The 19,724-nt window shown below is 50.1% G+C and overlaps 1 protein-coding gene across 1 annotated transcript in view; it reads right to left on the bottom strand.

Annotated features, from left to right (window-relative positions):
* VSIG10 (V-set and immunoglobulin domain containing 10) overlaps nucleotides 1–18,928 on the bottom strand; it is a 34,380-nt gene extending 15,452 nt beyond the window's left edge. Inside the window, exons 1-4 of the mRNA XM_070400252.1 lie at nucleotides 18,477–18,928; nucleotides 13,953–14,234; nucleotides 8,229–8,531; nucleotides 6,130–6,393 (exon numbers count right to left, since the gene is read on the bottom strand). Of these exons, the coding sequence (XP_070256353.1) occupies nucleotides 6,130–6,393; nucleotides 8,229–8,531; nucleotides 13,953–14,234; nucleotides 18,477–18,549 (922 nt within the window). The 5' untranslated portion in view covers nucleotides 18,550–18,928. The remainder of the gene's footprint in view (nucleotides 1–6,129; nucleotides 6,394–8,228; nucleotides 8,532–13,952; nucleotides 14,235–18,476) is intronic.
* Between the last annotated feature and the right edge of the window lie 796 nt (nucleotides 18,929–19,724).

Here is a 19,724-nt window from a genome sequence, read left to right as displayed (position 1 = left end):
CAGCTCCCCAACCCCCTGATCCGCCCTGCTCTGTGTGTGACAGGGGGCGGTGCCCCAACTGCCCTATCGGCCCTACTCTGTGAGTGACAGGGGGGAGCTCCCCAACCCCCTGATTGACCCTGCTCTGTGTGTGACAGGGTACGGAGCCCCAACCCCCCTGATGGGCCCTGCTCTGTGAGTGACAGGGGGCAGCACCCCAACCCCCTGATCGGCCCTGCTCTGTGCGTGACAGGGGGTGGCGCTGCAACCTCCCCATGGACCCTGCCTTGAGTGTGACAGGGGGCGGTGCCCCAACCCCCCAATTGGCCCTACCCTGAGCGTGACTGAGGGTGGCATTGCAACCTCCCGATCCGCCCTGCTCTGTGCATGACAGGGGGCGGCGCCCCAACTCCCCAATTGGCCCTGCTCTGAGCCTGACCAGGGGCTGCACCTAGGGATTGGGCGTGCCCTCTGCCACCCGGGAGCAGGCCTAAGCCAGCAGGTCGTTATCTCCTGAGGGGTCCCAGACTGCGAGAGAGCACAGGCCGGGCTGGGGGACCCGCCCCCCCCAGTGCACAAATTTTTGTGCACCGGGCCTCTAGTATAATAATAAACGCTAACATTTACTGAGCACTGATGATGGGCGAGGCACTGTCATACATATTAATCCAATTAGTTCTCCTAACAACCCTGTCATTAGTCCCATTTTGCAGATGGGAAGACTAAGGCACAGAGAAAGTTAAGTAACTTGCTCAAAGTCACACAACTAAGTAAGTGATGCAGCTAAGATTTAGGGTGACAAACTGTCCTGGTTTGCCAAAGACTGAGGGGTTCCTGGGCCATGGGGTTTTCAATGTGAAAACAGGGGAAGTCTTGGGCAAACCGGGGTGCATGGTTCCCCTGTGTAAGACTGGAAGCCAAACAGGCTTTTGTAGACCACATTCCTTACTTCTATGCTGTAGGCTTCTATGTATAATAACCACATTGATGATATTTTTTTAAAAAGGGCAGACAGCCTGACAAGGGTGTTCAGGGAGACAATAAGGCAGCTATATTAGTTTCCTATTGCTGCTGTAACCAACTGCAGCAAACTCAGTGGCTTGAAACAACAGAAATGTGTGCTTGTATAGTTCTGGAGGTCAGAAGTCCAAAATGACATTATCGAGCTAAAAGCAAAGTATTGGCAGAGCTGGTTCCTTCTGGAGGCTCCAAGCGAGAATCCATTTCCTTGCTTTCCCAGCTTCCTGAGCCACCTGCATTCCTGGGCTGGTGGCCCCTTCACTCCAACCTTTTGTATCTGTTTTCACATCCCCTTCTACTGAGGTTGACCCTCCAGCCTCCCGTTTGTAAGGGTTCTCGTGATGACATTGGGCCCATCCGGAAATCTAGGACACTCTCCCCATCTCAGATCCTTAATCACACCTGCAAAGTCCCTTTTGCCACGGAAGGTAACCTAATATAGGCTCTACAGACTAGGAACTGGCCCTCTCTGGGGGGCCTTTACTCTGCCTAACACGGTTCTGTTCTAAAATGCTTGGGGCGGGGGGGTGGGAGGGACAGACCAGGCCTCTCTCTGCAGGTCAGGTCAACAGAAGAGACTCCCACAAACCTACGTTTTCTCAGGACACTCACATGTTGCACCTGTTCTTGGATCAATGGTCAGGTTCCCACACCCCGCGCTGCTAAATCACACCTTCCCCTGTCTGTGTGAACCCACAGTTCCTTTGGGGTCATGAAGCCAGCAGCAGTGTCAAGCCTTAGTATGTTTGTATTTTGCAGGCCCCCAACCAAAGTTTGAGAAATGGCCCCCCCATCCTTTATTAAAAGCAAAACAAACAATTGGCTAGTCCCTCCAAACTCCCAAAGGTCATGTACATAAAGACACTTTTGACAAAAACAGCATTCACCCTTCAAAAAGCTGAGTCACCCATCCATCTAAGAATTCAACGAGTTTCACTTAAGAGAATGCCGTGTGCAAGGGTGGGGTCGGGCGGTGGGGTGGGTGATGCAAAGCCCTCAGAGATCTGCAAGAGATGGACCACATACCGGGTCCTTGACACACTGGGCTGGCCAGTGCTGCAGCTTCTCATGGATTGACTTGGGGTTTCTTGTTTGTTTTTCAGCTTAGGGACCTACATGCTGTTTAAAGAGAGTTATGAGCAGCAGGACTCCCCAAAAGCATTACTTTTCATGATTTTGGGGGCTACGCTGCTCTGCATCCCTAAGGTGGACACTGACATTACCTCTCAACGACTTACTAGTCCCCCCAAGTGAAATGATGGCCCAGACGCCCCCTGCCCCCCAAGGGCCTTGCTACTGAAAGTGGGGTCTGTGGACCAGCAGCAGCAGCACTTGCTGGGAACTGATTAGAAACGCAGCGTCTCGGGCCCCCCAAACCCAGAGAGTCCGAACGTGCAGAGTCCCCGGGTTCCCGGGTGGCCTGTGTGCACATCAAGGCTTGAGAAGCAGGGGGCTCGAGTGCCCATGAGGGACAATGTCAGAGTCCAGAAGGTTCCAGGTCCTTGTGCCTGCTTCCTTTCGAGGCTCCTGGGATTAGGAAAACTGCCTGTCAGCTCCCTTCTCCAGAAACATTGCCTAATCCTGAGCACTTACAGGGCGGGGCAAGCGCAGGTCTACAGTTGTTCATATGGAAAATAATACCATGATACACAATAATACCAGATGTCATAAAGCCATGTCTTCATCAGCAAGTAGGGAAAGCCTAAACAAGGTAGGGTAGCACTTCCTGGCAGGAGGAAGGCTGGGCAGTGAGGACTCTCACAGTCTTTCTAGAGCAGTGACGGCGAACCTTTTGAGCTCGGCGTGTCAGCATTTTGAAAAACCCTAACTTAACTCTGGTGCCGTGTCACATATAGAAATTTTTTGATATTTGCAACCATAGTAAAACAAAGACTTATATTTTTGATATTTATTTTATATATTTAAATGCCATTTAACATAGAAAAATCAACCAAAAAAATGAGTTCGCGTGTCCCCTCTGACACGCGTGTCACAGGTTCGCCATCACTGCTCTGAAGAGTGTCTGCCCAGGATGCAGGGCTCCTTTGTGGGGGATGGGAATGTTCTGGAATTAGGTCGTGGTGACAGCATTGTGCACGGACGAAACGAACAAGCGAGCACTGCATTAGCCCTGGCCGGGGTGGCTCAGCTGGTTAGACATGGAAGGGGGCCTGTTTGACATCTGGTCAGGGCACATGTCCAGGTTGCAGGCTGGATCCCTGGCAAGGGGCAGGCAGAAAGCAGCCAATCAGTGTTTCGCTCTCACATTAATGTTTCTCTCTCCCTCTCCCTTCCTCTCTCTAAATATTAATCAACTATTTTTTTAAAACCACTGAATTAATACATTTTAAAAGAGTAAAGTTTATGTTATGTAAATGATATCTCATTTTTTAAAGTTTGGAAAAAACCACTTGGGCCGATTTGGCCCGTGGGGCATAGTTTGCTAATCCCTGTTCCAGCACAGAGAGTAAGCCTTGATCTGCCCTGTTGGCCAAGGCCAGGTACAGTATCGGACACAGAGGGGACCCCGGGGGGTGTTTGTTTAATGCCGTTTGAATGGCACGTGACTAGGAAAACCAGCACCTCCTGGTACGGCCAGGCTCGCTTCTCAGCATGTCAGCTCTCAGCGCTGCGCCTCTGAAGATGATCCTGATAAACCACGAGGAAAATCTCACCACGGCCAATAAAACCCAACAAGCTCTGGCCCTAGCGTACCCGTGGTATTAGTTTCCTGAGCTGTTATAACAAAGCCACTGGTGGCTTAAAGCAACAGGCAGCCTCTACCGTTCAGAAAGTCAAAAGTTCAGAATCAAGGGATCAGCAGGCTTGATTCCTTCTAAAGGCTCTGAAGGAGAGAGCATCCCATGCCTCTTTCTTTCTTTTTTTAATATATATATACATATTTTTAATTGATTTTTTACAGAGAGGAAGGGAGAGAGATAGTTAGAAACATCGATGAGAGAGAAACATCGACCAGCTGCCTCCTGTACACCCTCCCACTGGGGATGTGCCCACAACCAAGGAACATGCCCTTGACCAGAATCGAACCTGGGATCCTAGAGTCCGTAGGCCGATGCTGTATCCGCTGAGCCAAACCGGCCAGGGCTCATGCCTCTTTCTTAGTGTCTAGTGCAGTGATGGCGAACCTATGACACGCGTGTCAGAAGTGGCACGCGAACTCATTTTTTGGTTGATTTTTCTTTGTTAAATGGCATTTAAATATATAAAATAAATATCAAAAATATAAATCTTTGTTTTACTATGGTTGCAAATATCAAAAAATTTCTATATGTGACACGGCACCAGAGTTAAGTTAGGGTTTTTCAAAATGCTGACACGCAGAGCTCAAAAGGTTCGCCATCACTGGTCTAGTGGTTGTCAGCAATCACTGGCATTCCTTGGCTTGCAGACGCATCATTAGCCCCTGCCTCCATCACCACCTGGCATTCTCCCTGTGTGTCCATGTCCAAATTTCCCTCTTCTTGTAAGGATGCCAGCCATTGGAATAGGGCCCATCCTAATCCAGTATGACCTGTGACCTCACCCTACCATAATAACATCTGCAAAGAGCCTTATTCCATAGGTGCCTGGGTTAGGACTTGAACACAACTTTCGGGGAGGACACAATTCAACCCACCACACCCACCTAGGCTCACTGGTACCTCAAGCACAATGCTCTGGCTATACTGATCTTCTCTGAGTTCCTCAAATGCCAAGTATGTTTCCACCTCAAGACCTCTGCATTTGCTGTCCTCTCTGCCACAAATATTCAAGCCACAGTCAACTTCACCCAGTCAACTCCTTCTCGTCCTTGAAATCTCAGCTCAAAAACTGTACAAGGTGGGGTAAAAGTAGGTCTACAGTTATTCGTATGGAAAATAATACAATCTCTATATATAAAAACCTAAGTGACCATTAAGACCGGTTGACCAAACACTCAATGCAGGAGCTGCCCCCTGGTGGTCAGTGTACTCTCACAGCCAACCTCCCATGGTCCCTCCTCCCCTCTACCCTCCTGGCCCGCCCTAACGGCCCCACCCGTGCGTGAATTCATGCATCGGGCCTCTAGTAATTAATAAACAATAATACAAGAATAAACTCCGTGTTTCCATACTCACAACTGTAAACCTACTTTTGCTCAACCCTGTATTACTGCCCCAAGGAGACCTCCCTGCCACCTTGCCTAAAAGAGACTGTCTTACAAACACCATTTTATTCTCATAATTATTCTCACCATCTGAACCTATTTTATTTATTATATTTTCTGTCTTCTTTCCACCCAGAATTTAAGCTCTGTAAAAGAAGAATAGTAATGTGTCCAGAAATTCTTTGACAGTCCTCCCTTCAAAAAGTGTTGCCTAAAAAAAAAAAAAATAGTGCCTAATTTTCCCCACTCTCCTTGAAAGTGAAGCCAGACTGAGTGACTCACTTCAATGAACAGAACATAATGCAAGGGAAGCCATGTGACTTTGGAGACTAGGTCATAAAAAGGATACCTTCTACCTGGCTTACTCCCTCTTGTATCACTTGCTCTGGGGGAAGCCGGCCGCCATGTTGTGAGGACACCCAAGCAGCCCTGTGGAGAGTCCCACCTGGAGAGGAAGCGACTTGCCAGGTGTGAGAGTGAGCACCTCAGAAGTGGATCCTTCAGATGATTTCAGCCCTCCCAGCGAGTCTTGCAGCTGAGACCCAGGCATGGTGAAACCAAGGCAAACCATCCCCACTGTGCCCGCTCTGAATTCCTGGCCCACCGAAATCCAGAGATAATAAGGGATTAGTTGTTCTAAGCCATTGAGTTTGGGGGTAATTTGTTACGTAATAGGAGATAACTAACTAAAAACCTCGTTGGCTGTGTTCATTGGCCCATCTCCAGCACCTAGAAACTGCCTCGTGTACAGCGGTGCTTCATTAACATTTGTCAAGTGAAAAACAGCTCAGACTAGGACCGAGGAGCTTGGTTAAGCTTCCAGGTTTGAAAGGAAGGAAACCCAAAGCAAAAGAAATGAAGAAAGGGAAGGAATTCGGTTCATTCTGACATCCTTAGATTTCTTTCCTAGACCTTCTTTCAAATGGTTCTCCCAGGAGGCGGCGAGTAGACCCCAACCCCAGGACAAGGCAAGCCAGACTCACGGATCTGTACCACACAGCTGGCTCCCGACTCCGGCCCTGCTATGTGGCTCCCAACACACTTGAACTTCTTGCCATCCGACAGCTGGGACCGGTTCAGCATCTCCACTCCCAACTTCGACGTCCCCACAACCACACCTCCTGGCTCTTCTGTCCACAGGAGGTTAGGGTCTGGATATCCCCCTTTCCAGCGACAGGTGAGCTGCAGCATGAACAATCTTGGCAACATCTCTGCCCAGCACTCAAAGTCTGACAAAGGGGGCGGAGCTGCAAAACACCAGGGGGGAGCATGGGCTTACTCACAGATGCCAGCTCAGGCACTGGGCTGCGTCTAAACGGAGCCAGGGGAGCAGAGAAACAGGTGGTAGACCTTGACTTAGCTCCCGGCACAAACTAAGGCCTGACAACAGTCAGGTTTCCTCTGCTGGGTGTTCCATCTCCGAGGGCGTGGGCCTGATTTACCTTTGTCTTTCTCGCTAACTGCATGTGGCTATATACGTTTAAATTAACAAAATAAAATGGCCAATTTAGTTCCGCCATCACACTACCCCCATTTCAAGTGCTCAGTAACCACACGTGGTAGGTGGTTATTAGACTACACAGTACAGAGCTTTTCCATTATCACAGAAAGTTCTAGTAGACAGTTTTGGTCCCTAGAGGGGGTACCGGTGGGACTTATTCACTCCCACCCCCAACATGGACTTCCTGTTCACCATGTGCACATATTACTAAAAGCACAAAATTTTTAACTTTAACTATATATAATTTACATGTACTATATATGCATATTATATTATGTAGGCGTATTACCATATATTTTACATAATACATGTAAATAAATAACTTTGGAAATATGCCAAAATGATGGCTAGAGTACAAGTGATTATTTTCTTCTTTATACTCATCTGTGTTTCCCACATCAAGCCTGTATGACTTGATATGCAATAAATGTCACTTAGGGTAGAGAAAACAGAGACGTCCAAGGCTCTGAACACACACGGATTAGCCGTGTGTCATTATCCTGCCCACTGACGGTCTGTTCTCGTGCTCCCTCTCATTGGCGTGGAGTGTGAGTGCACCAAGCCTCCCTGCAGTGGTTTCTGTCCACGGGTGCATTTATGGTAGTTTCTTCTCCCCCAAAATAAAGGCTCATGAACTGCTGGTTCTAGCAGTGCCGGAGGGCCCAGGGTTCGGGAAGACAATGCGTGAGGATCAATAAACGGATCCGCACATTGTGGTCCATCCACACAGCGGAGGAGTGCTCGGTCCATAAAAAGGAATGAAGTGCCGACTCCTGCTACAACCTGGGCGAACCTCGTAAACTGGGTGCTCAGTGACACTGGTCACAACAGGGAACACGTTGTGTGATTCCATTTATAGGAAAAGCCCCGAATGGGCAAATGCATAGACACAGGACGCAGATCAATGGGATGGGAGAGAGAGGGGCTGCGGGGAGGGGACGGGGGTGGCTGTTTAGTGGACACGGGATTTCCATTTGCAGCGATGGACACGTTTTGGAACCACACAGAGGTGATGGGTGCACAACACTGTCCGTGTGCTAAATGCCAGCTGTACATTTTCTAGTGGCTAATGTTATTTTATGTACTTTCATCTCCGTTAAAAAGAAAAAAGAGCCCTAACCGGTTTGGCTCAGTGGATAGAGCATCGGCCTGCGGACTGAAAGGTCCCAGGTTTGATTCCAGTCAAGGGCATGTACCTTGGTTGCAGGCACATCCCCAGTAGGGGGCGTGCAGGAGGCAGCTGATCGATGTTTCTAACTCTCTATCCCTCTCTCTTCCTCTCTGTAAAAAAATCAATAAAATATATATTTTTTTTTAAAGAAAAAAGAAAGCAATGAGCTAGGCATGAACTTCCCTCTGTGGCTCTCAGGGACTCTGTGCCTGACTTAGCAGCAACCTGCTAGAAGAGGTGACTCCCTCCCTGACAGGCAGCCCTGGGTGTGCACACGAGTGCTGAGGGAGCTGCAGAAGCATGTTAGGATGCACGCAGCGGGCAGGCCTTTGTAGACAAAAGGAAGAGGCGCACACGTGTGGCTCACAAAGGGCCGGGCGAGGGCGCGGGGAGGGGTGCTTCTTACGCACAGTAGACCAGGAGCTCGGTGGTCACGCTTCGCTGTCTCCCACTGAGCAGGTTCTTGGCCACGCAGGTGTAGTTCCCCTGGAGGTTCTGCGACATCAGTAGCAGCGTGAAGCTGCTGACCGTCAGGTTGTTCCCAAAGGGCTCGGTCTTGGAATCCGGGGCCCGGAACCACCACTCAATCATGGGTGGAGGCCGGGAGCTGCTGGCGCAGCTGAAGTCCACCCGGGACCTCTGGGTGGCGTAGAGGGTGCCATTGGGGAGCACGCCGGTGCTGGAGATGTTGACTTCGACCTGGTAGGGGCCGCCTGGGAATGACAGAGGGGGGGAGGGGAAGGCTGAAAAGTTCATTGGGGCCCCTTACCAGCTCTCACTGGCCTCATAAATGACCAGGAAGCAGCCAATAAGAATAACAATAGCTATCAAACACTTCCTCTATGACAAAGGCTATGCTACGTGCCCGGACAGACGGACGGACGGACGCGTTCTCTCAATTAACCGCAAATGATTCAGTCTGGTTTATCAGGGTTCCACCCTCACAGAAGAAAGAGAATGAAATCGCTCCTTTTTAAGAACACGGGTGAGCGGGAAGGGTACCTGTGCACTAAAGAGTTAACACAGCAGGCCTGAGTCTGTTTCTAAAAAGGCCAGCTTGCGAGGTGACTGGGAACTTGGATGTCAGGGGGTTCCCACCATCCCAAGAACTGGTGAGAGTGGGGCTCACTGTGCCTACACTGTTGGTATAGACCGCGTGGTTTATACTGAACCCCAGCTTTCCTTCTGAGAGTCTAGAGTTTGAGAACATGCTAGAAGAGGCCAGAGGGACCGGCCCCGATAAAAACTCAGGGTGCAGAGTCTCCAATGGCTCCTGGTAGACAGCGTTTCACACGTGTTGCCACACTTGTTGCTCAAGGAAATGAGCGCGTCCATGTGACTCCACGGGGCAAGGACTCTAGGAAGCTTGCTCCTGGTCTTCCCTGGACTTATCCCCAATAAAAGCCACCCAGGGACCTCTCCCCTTTGCTGTACCTTTGCCGTGACCATGGTACACGCTGAGTCCTGTGAGCTCTCCTAGAGGGGACTCTCACAGAGCCCCCAGCACAACTCCACACCCAAAGGCCAAAGGCCAGGGCAAACCACTCAACCTCTCTAAGCCTCCGCTGCCTCCTCTGTGAAATGGGGGTGATACCAGAACCCACTCGTGGGGTGGTGGTGACGATTACCTGAGTTAGCACAGTACAGCACTGAGAACAATGCCTGATTGTGGGAAGCACTTGATGAATGCTAGGTCTTATCTTCATTCCCCTCACATCTCTGAACGTTCTTGTCTCCAGAAATTCCCTCCCACTGTTGGTACCCAGCACCCCTAAGATGCCACGTCACCTTTGATGAAAAGAATATATCTAACACCTATTCATACTAAAGTCATTTTGGAGTTACCTCTCCCAGATGAAGAATCCAGGAAGGGCAATACTTGGCCAACGGAATAAAACTATGACTACAGAAAATTTTGAGCAGAAATAGGCCAGTGGGGAAAATTATTGGGGGGAGGAAAAGGCTTTTCCAGAGCCCCTCACAGTACAGCATCTATTTCATTTATATCTGAAGCCGTGGTATAAAGTCTAGAAATTGTGGATTTCTGAGGACAATGCCCTTGACCACATGCTTGTCAAGTTGGGGCTGGTTCCTAAGAGTTTCAGCGATCTGTTAGAACGATGTCACCTCCCACAGAAGGTCTGGGGGGATTATACTGTGGTTTGGGAGGTGCTCAACTGTCCCATTCACTGCTGCTGGCTAGCTGGTTAGGTATGTGGACCAGCAGGTCCGAGGGAGTGCCCACAGTTGGCAGACACCCAATTAAGCACAGAGTGCCTCCGAGGTCCCGGTAGCCACGCCTGGGCCAGTAAAGGTAGTGAGTTAGACTGGCCAGCCAGGTCTTTCAAATTGTGGTCTCACGGGCCACTGTAGCCTGGCATGGACAATGTGGACTCCCAGAAACTGGCTGGGAGGAGCTTTTGACCCGCACGGTTCTCAGCAAGAAATGGAGTTGGGTACAGGGAGTAGATGAGAAGGAAGCAAGTGGAAGAGTTCAAACAAAAAGTTAAATGAAAGGCCCTGGCAAGTGTGGGTCAGTTGGTTGGGCATCTTATCAAAGCCTTGGTCAATGTCAGTTTCAGTTCTTGACTCTTTGTGGGATGGATGCCTTAGTCTAGTAGTTATGAGCTTGAACTCGAACTTAGGCCTGGATGTGAATCCTACAGCAGCTTATAAATGGACTGACTACCTTAGGAAAGTGCCGCCCTTCTCATTCTCACTTTCTTGTCCTTATGAAAAGACAGGAATAACTTCTATCACTGGGTGTTTGAAGGATCCAATGAGATATACCGTAACCTGGTGTTTGACCTGAGGTCAGTAGTCTATAAGTGTTTATCTGATGGTATTGGCAGTAGTACACCTGCAGATTGATTCTAGACCAAGCATTGGCAGAACATGGCCCACTATCTATTTTTATCTGGCCCACAAGCTAAGAATGGTTTTTACAGATGGATATCCGCAATTGATTTGATGAGGGAGAACACTAACTTTGAAGCCCAATTAAGTGAAATGTTATTTCCTCCAGAAAGAATTCTGTTCTTCTCATTGATAGGCCTGTACTACCAAAAAAAGTACTCAATTATCACTACATTTTGAATTTTGTCAATAATAGGATGTAAAAGTTGGTTTTCTTTCTTTTTATATAAGTATTTACGTATATAATATCCTCAATTTTACCCATTGGCCCATAACGTCCGAAATATTTACCATCTGGATCTCTACAGAAAAAGTTTGCCTCCTGTTCTAGAACAATCTACCACCGCTGTTACCTTCCTCTTCTCTGCTATCATTCTTGACATAGAACTCACTTCTTTCCTTCCTCCATAACTACAGGTTGGCCAGTCAAGGGTCTCAAATGGTTAATTTGCATCTCAGGCCCCACACACAGGGAGATTCCCATCTCCGCGTGTGGGTTCCTCGCCAACAGGAAAAGCGGTCTTCAGACATTTACTCTTGTTACCAGCATTTTTATTTGGAAATGATCTAAGATCCCACTGGGCAGTCTCTGCCAGCCAGTGGGCACATTTATAGTTCTACAGCAGGATAAGATCCTGGGGAAACTTACAGGGACTGTTTTCCTATCACTTCTAGAGACTGAACACAGACGCAAACACAACCACACCATTGCCTCCGATCTCCCAGTGACGGTCGATTCTATCCGAAGAGTGGGAACCCAGCGGTCTTCAGCCTATTAAAAGCACCCATCTCTGCTTCTGCTGAGCTTGGCAAGACTCAAATGAATCAATCTCTGGGCAAGGATCGTCTGTCTTCCGATGGGGGTCAACGATCTGTCTTCAGCGTGTCCAGCAGTCCTTTCCCTGGGGCCTTCGGTTGTGGGCCCAGGGTCACCCCCACCAACAGAGAATGAGTGCAGATGGGATGGGCCCAACTAGTGAGGGAAGCACGGGACTTTCCTGAGACTCTGTCTCCTGTAAGTCTGGAGTGACAGCCACATCACTGGGGAGAACAGAAGCACCTCCATCCTCCAAACCCCAACTAAATCCAATGGGGCTCTTGAGCGACCAGCTCCAATGCTCCCTCTACACTGGCTTGGCCTGAGAAACACAGACACGGAGCCTGGCTCTGTGCACCATGACTGCGGCCTTTCACGGGCTAATCTCTAGCGGGATCACCCGGCTCCCCAAGGCATGAGAGATGATATCTTGAGAGAAGCACAAAGTCTACTGGAACGTGTTGAGGTCTGTGCCACCGACCCAATCCTCCAGCCTTCCTGCAGGTAAATGCACAGCTGTTCTAACCCTGCACCCACCCCAATTTGGAGGCAGGAGAGGATGGGTAAGTCAGTGAAATAAGCTGCCATGGCAGCCCTGAACTGCTCTGGACCATGGGATTTCTGTACTCTCGGGAGAAGCAGTCCCAATCCTAACGGCAAGACTCCTCAACGGCACCATTAAGTCAACCAGTATCAGTGCAGGGACTTTTTGTCCTGAGACGAATAACGAGAATCACATCGTGGTGCCCATTCCAGACGGGCTGCATCAGCCCAGGCGTACAGAACCCGATTCCTAGGAGGCAGACTCACCAAACGCCCACTGATCAGTAAGCAAAGATCCAAGTGGGAAGGAGGGGGAAGCCACCGCCCTCACACAGCCGGCTTTGTGTTTCTGCAGTCACACACTCCAAGTCACTCACAGATAACAACTTGTCACATCTCGAACATTTTCTCCTGAGCATGCGAGGCCATGTTAGAATGTTTCCAAACTTTTCTCCTTAAGAGACTCGGTTATCAACCATGTCAGGGAACAGATGGGACAAATGAGATCTGGGCACACAGAGTCCCCGACCCACAGCACGTAGCTGATGGCTGCGAACCTGAGATGCACTTTATCCCACAGGAACCCCATCACCTGCCTAACCAGTTGACCAAAGCAACGTGGACCAATGCATCCTGTGTGTCTAGCTCTGTGCAGGTTTATCTCATGAAAAGGTGCAGAGGATCTGTGCTTAGGTTCCACGGGTGATAAAGTGAAGGTTGGACAAGTTCAAGTGACTTTCCAAGGTAACAAAGACAACAGCCAGCAGGACCTAGATTTAAACCTTGCCCACCTGCCCCCACCTAGAATATCAGCTCCAGGCGGGTGGGGACCTTGTCCCCTGGCCCAGTGCCTACAACAGTGCCTGGCATCAGGCTCTCAACAAATATATGTTGAGTAAAGGAATGAGTAAATGCTACATTTTACAGATGAGGAAACGTAGGGAGCAGCAAAGTGATCATATGGGCATTTCTACTAAACTACACAGCAAGCTTCTCCTGTAAAGGGACAGAGAATAAATATTTGAGGCCTTGCAGGCCATACTGTCTGTGTCACAGCCACTCAAAGCTGCTGTTGCAGCACCAAAGGCAATGAGAGATAATATGTAAATAGACAAGTGTGGCTGTGATCCAATAAAACCTCATTTACCTGAGATTTGAATTGCATATAACTTTCCTATGTCACAAATATTATTCTTTTGATTTTTTTTTCAACTGCATAAAAATGTAAAGTAGTATGGGTAGTTTGCAGGCCAAGCAAAAATAGGCAGCAGACTGGATAAGGCCCACAGGCTGTACTTTACCAACAACATGGTCTACATTCATGCATGTATACGGACACTATTTCTGGAAAGCACAGTAGTAATAGTAGCTCATGCTAAGCCCTGTGCTAAGCACCATAACCTCAGAGCACATACCTGGTAAGGTATGCAATGTATTATCCCACCTAAACACATAAGAAAAACCGAAGCTCAGGGATATTAAGCTACTTATTAAAAATGATAAATGACAGCCATCGGCCTGGAACTCAGGTAGTCTAACTCAATTATGTTGTACTGACTTTGTTGTATAATAAAATGATATTAACAACAAGCTCAAAGGAATAGCTAGCTATTATACCAGGAAACATTCATAGCACTTTATGTAGGTCGACTGGTATCTATTCATCACGCAATTCCATGAGGCAAGAATTCTTTTTATCCCCATTTTACAGAGGAGAAAATACAGGTGCAAGAGGTCACTCAGCTTGCAGGTGGCAGAGCCCAGAATGAAACCCAGGCCATTGACTCCAAAGCGCTCCTCCTGTCTACTGATCCGTGCCCCTCACCAGCCGGTCCCAGGGCCCTCCCACTCCACTTACTGGCCACCTGCAGCCACACTTGGAACCACCGAGTGTCGTTCAGGGTCTCCCAGCAGGTGTAGTTGCCCTCATCCTGCAGGCTCAGTGCCTCGATGTGCAGGGAGCCGGCGTTCACCAGAGAGAAGCGTGGCTTGGCCAGCGGGCGGCTGGAGTTGGAGGCCAGGAGGAAGATGGGCTCCGAGTCATTCCGGTACCAGGTCACTAGGCCCCTCGCTTCCGAGATGTTGCCACAGTGCAGAGTCATGTTCTCGTGAACCTCTCCGACGACGACAGTCTCCAATCCTGTACGAGGAAAGGTCAGGCTATTACTACCTCTCTTGGTGTCTGAACAACCTCCCCTTTTGCAGTCCCTCCACATTAGGAATTAAAAAAACTCAGCTGTATGGTTTTAAGATGCAATAACACACAGAGCCCCCACCCTGTTGGGACGGTTGGCCAGTACTTGACATGAATCACAAACAAAAGCACAATAAGGTACTTGCCACTTCACATCCACTAACATGGCTAAAATCAAAGACAATAATAAGTGTTGGCAAAGATGTGGACAAATTGGAACTCATACACTGCTGGTAGGATTTTTACATACTACGGCTACTAGGAAGACAGTTTGGCATTTTCACACATGATTAAAGTTACCGTGTGACTCGGCAATTCCACTCCTAGGTGTATACCTAACAGAAAAGAAAACATATGCCTACACAAAAACTTGTATGTGCATGCTCACAGCAGCATTATTCATAATAGCCAAAAGGTAAAACCAAACACTCACCAACTGGTGAATGAATAAATACCATGTGGTATATCCACACAATGGGAATATCATTTGGCCTTAAAAAGGAATGAAGTGCATGCTACGTCATGGATGAATCTTGAAAGCATTATTTTAAATGAAAGGAGGCAGTCATAAAAGGCCACATACTGCCCTAGCCGGTTTAGCTCAGTAGATGGAGCGTCGGCCTGAAGACTGAAGGGTCCTGGGTTCAATTCCGGTCAAGGGCACATGTCTGGGTTCCGGGCTGGATCCTCAGTGTGGGGTGTGCAGGAGGCAACCAATCAATGATTCTCTCTCATCATTGATGTTTCTATCTCTCTCTCCCTCTCTGAAAGCAATAAAAACATTCTTGTGTGGTTCCATATATCTGAAATAGCCAATACAGGCAACTCTATGGAGATAGAAAATAATCAGCAGATGTCTAGGTCTGGAGGAAATGGAGTAGTGGGAAGGTTGGGAATGACTGCTAATGAGTATAGGGCTTTTAAAAAAAAAAAGATTTTTAAATATATATTTTTATTGATTTCAGAGAGGAAGGGAGAAGGAGAGAGAGACAGAAACATCAATGATGAGAGAGAACCATCAAATGGCTGCCTCTTACAGCCCCCTACTGAGGATTGAGCCCGCAACCCTGGCATGTGCCCTAACTGGAATCGAACCCAGGACCCTTCAGTCCACAGGTCGATGCTCTGTCCACCGAGTCAAACTGGCTAGGGCTAGGGCTTATTTTTGGGGTGATGAAAATGTCCTGGAATTAATTAGAACTGATGGTTGCACAGTCTTGTGACTATACTAAAAACTATAAATTGTGCACTTTAAAAGGGTGAATTTTATGGTATGCGAATTATATCTCAATAGAGTTATTATTAAGAAAAAACAAACACTGGAATTAGGGGACCCTGCTAGCTGCCTCTGGGAATCCTTCCCCTTTATGAAATAAAGAGTAATAGTTATCTGTACCCCAATCTTCTGTCTGGTTACATGGGGCTCCATTTGAGCGATCTGAAGCCAGCCCAGAACCACAGGATGTTCTGATTCTCTCCCCATTTTGGCCACATCATGCCCAAAAGCCAGGACAAGATGAAAAAAACAAAATCTAAGCCACTTGCTGGAAGGCAGAGAATGCCATCCAATGCTAGAGATTCCAAAACGGCAAGAAGTGCATCTGGAAAACAACAAATAAAACACTTTACAAAGCAAGTGAGAATTATTTTTAAACAATTTGGCCTGGGAACCCAAGTTCTCAGTGACAACTCCCACTGAGGAGAGACGAGCTGTAGAATTACAGATGCAACGTGCACTCATGAGACCTACAGACCTGCCCCTTTCCTGGCTCCTTGGCAAAGGAATAAAGGAGCTTGGAAAAGCCCTGCTGAAACGTTAGTCTCGGAACCTGAGCTGACAATGGTCTTCTCCTCCAAGGAACAGGTGACATAATCACAGAAGAAACCATCTCAAGGCTCTTTCACCTCTCCTCCCGGCTTTGCTCACTCCATTCTTTTAAATTGATGAAGCTGAAGTTGACCCTGGAGATCTTTAAATGTGGTAGCCCTGTGAGCTGGGTTACAGTTGAGGCAGGCTGAGTCCTGGCTCAGTGCAGAGAGAACAGTCATGGGTTAGTGATGTCTGTGAAACAGACACGGGAACGATAGTCTGGGGGTCCCCTAATTCCATGCCTGCTTGTGCTATAACCCTTCATGTTATGTTGAGAAAACAGAGGTTCAGAAAGCATTAAATAATTTACTTAAGGTCCCTGTGAGTCACCGGGAGAGCTGGGAACACTCAGGTGTTCACTACTCTGGGCCACAGGGATTTACTCTGGTCTCCCCACCAGACAGGGCGAGCCGATATGACGCGGTAAGTTTGCGTTGTTAGAAGTCATCCACCTGGTGTCCGGAGGGCCTGGATGTCTCCCAGTGGAACAGAGGGGAAAGCTACAGACAGGGCCATTTCCCAGCGCTGCCCTCATTTTACCATTTATAGAGCTGGGATTGTACCCAAACTTTTTCTTTCCAGCAACTTTTCCCAAAGAATGACCCAGGATTTACAATCTGCGGCAACAGTGGAGGCATGAGCGCTATCTGGAGTTATGGGACAAAAAAAAAAAAAAGACAAAATTTTTTTCCCCAAGAAAACTCTTAATTTGGAAAACAAACAAAAAATATATATATAACAACTGGGGAAGCCTTCAGCCCCGTACACAGAGGTGAACTTAGCCGGGGCATCAATAACTGGGCATGACCGCAGAGGAAATGGTCCTGCGAGGTGAGCCACAGCCCACCTGAAAGCTGGCTCGGTCCAGGAGGATGATTTCAAGCCGGGATCAGATGTCCCCAGGTCCCTGAGTTCACGTGAAGTAAAAGCTGAAAATAGCTGGGGAGAGACAGCAGGTGGCCACTAAGTCAAAAAGGGGCAGGAGTGAGTGCTACCCAAGGAAGGTGAAACAAACCTGGGGTCACAGGCCCAGGGAAAGGGGGGACAAGGGCTCAGCTGCAGCAGGAAAGCAGGCTGTGCGCAGCCAGACCTTCAGAATATTTTCCAGATAAACTGGAACCGAGGTTATGGGAGATGTGACTGTTTCTAAATAATTGCTAAAAACAAAACAAAATAAAAACTTGTGCGAGCCTAACAGGAACTTTTGGGACTTGCTGCTAGGAAGCTCAGGGAGCAATGCCAACACAGTGATGGCGAACTTTTGAGCTCTAACTTAACTCTGGTGCCGTGTCACATATAGAAATTTTTTGATATTTTCAACCATAGTAAAACAAATAATATTTTTGAAATTTATTTTATATGTTTAAATGCCATTTAACAAAGAAAAAAATGAGTTCATGTGTCATAGGTTCGCCATCACTGGCCTACAGGGACCAACAAGAGATGAGCTGGGTGTGCTGGGCTGGCCAGCACAGAAAATAGCACCCCACAAGGATTCCGGCAAACTCCATCACCACCCACGACCTCTCACACACTGCCCTGCACACCACAGACATGCATTCGCTGGTGAATTAAATATTAAAATGTATTTTCCACCTTTTTATATTCTGCGTATTTTTGCAGGCAACCCCTTGCTCTTTGTTGCTACAAGGTAGAGCATAGAGAAAGCATTTAAGATCTTTTATCAATCATGTCAAGTGTAAGAAAGAGGTCATGCCAAGTGTAGAGGAAGTCGTTTGTAAGCCTGAAATTATTTCAAAACAACAGCAAAAAACTAAGTGAAGGAGGGAAGCAGGGCTTTCAATGCGCGAGTCCAGCGGAGCCTGCCTGCAGGTGTGCAGGGAAAACCACCGGGCACAGGTGTACGCAAGCTCAACCTCAGGCAGAGAGAGGGACCAGAGGAAAAGAAAACCTCCACTTCGAGCACCTGCCCAGCAGGTAAAACCAGAATGCGAGTTTACACCCGACGCTTAAAAACAACAACACTTTCTCCCTGCACGTGCGTCTTCGTTTTCCCAGCTTCAGACGCCCGCATTCCGTCTCCCAAGTTCCCGTCCCCTCCTCTCAGGCCTCGGCCGCCTGGCCGCTGCCCGCTGCCCGCTCCGGGGAGTGGAGAGAGCTCGCCCTGCACGGGGCGCCGGGAAAATTCCTTTCTGCAGGGAACCGAGCTGCGAGCAGGAAACTCCAGACCCGCCCGGGCGGGAGCGGCTGCGGCCACCACCGGATCCCGGGAGTCGGGGGACTTCGGTCTCGGGCTTGCCCTCCTCCCACTGCTGCCTGGCGAACCTCAACTTTTCCCTCCGGATCGCGGCCCTTACCTGCGGCGACCCAGCGGGCCAGCAGCGCCCCGAGGCAGAGGAGGACCTGGGGCTCGGGTGCCCGTGCGGCCATCTCGCCGCAGATGCGGGCAGGGCCCCTCAGGAAACGCAGGGGCTGGCTGGGCGGGGTGTGCGCCCCGCAGGGCTCGGGCCCCCGGGGTACCGAGTGCTCCTCCCGGTCCCCGGCCCGACGGAGTGGATCCGCTCTCCGCGGCCCCGGGAGGGATGCTGGGGGTCGGGGGAGTCGGACGGGCGGTGAGCTGCGCGGGGCTCCCGGTGCGATTCTCTCTCCCGAGCGCTCGGCCCGGGGTGGGAGGGCGCACCCCGCCCCTTGTCCCCGCCACCCACTCCGCTCGCGGAAAACAACAGGAGCGGGGCTCCCCCCCACCGCCCATCCAGGCGGGAGCCCGACTTCCTCTACCTTGACCGGGGAGGAGGGCTTTATGCAAAGGGCGCGCGCCGGGGCTCGCTGAGCCGACTCTGCCCGGCCGGCCGGGGGCGGAGCGCGGAGGCTGGGCCCTCCCCGAGCCCACGCCGCCCTGGGCGGCCGCCGGCGTCGCGGGGACCGCTGGGCCGGGCCGAGCCCTGCAGCTGCCCAGGACGACACCCCGGTGTCCGCGGCCAGCGGCTCCCCGGCGGGCGCTCCGCCCGCTCCCCCGGAGGCGCGTCGCCAGCGGGAGGGGCGGGCGGCCAGGCTGCAGGGCGCAGGTCCCCGGGGCGTCCCCGCCGAGCGGCCCCCGGGACTCCCTGGTTCCCGCTGCTCCCGGCGGGCGCCGGGGCCGCCATCGCTGCCTGTCCTGCCCGGGGCCGCACGAAGGCGAGTCTAGAGCGGGCGGAGGATGACCCCGTGGCCCTCCGGCCAGAGGCAGCCTCGGGACTCCCGTCCTGGGAACCGGCCCAGACCACCCGGTCGGACTCCGGGCCCCGGAGCCGGCGGGACGCATTCCTCGGGCGCTTTTTGTTTGTTTGTTTTCCCTTTTCGGCGTCTCCACCCCCGTCCCGGCGGGTTCCCGGAAACCGCATTCCTCTCTTCCCCGCCACCCCGCCCGCATCCGTCCCTCCGTCTTTGGGGACCCTGATGCGATATCCTCAGGAAAAGGGGGCACTTGGAACAGCCCTACCAGAAACTTCCTCTTTAGAAAAATGCAATTAATACAGTAGAACAGTAATTGTATCCTCTAGGCGGTGGAGAGAGGGGTGCTGGTGTTCACGTTTTCTACTTTGGGAAATGTCCCCATCACCTCCTCA

The sequence above is a fragment of the Myotis yumanensis genome, unplaced genomic scaffold, assembly GCF_028538775.1.
Source record: "Myotis yumanensis isolate MYYU_CA2020_CCGP unplaced genomic scaffold, mMyoYum1.0.hap1 SCAF_19, whole genome shotgun sequence".
NCBI classification, from domain to species: domain Eukaryota; kingdom Metazoa; phylum Chordata; class Mammalia; order Chiroptera; family Vespertilionidae; genus Myotis; species Myotis yumanensis.
This window is presented reverse-complemented; position numbering and strand designations above follow the sequence as displayed.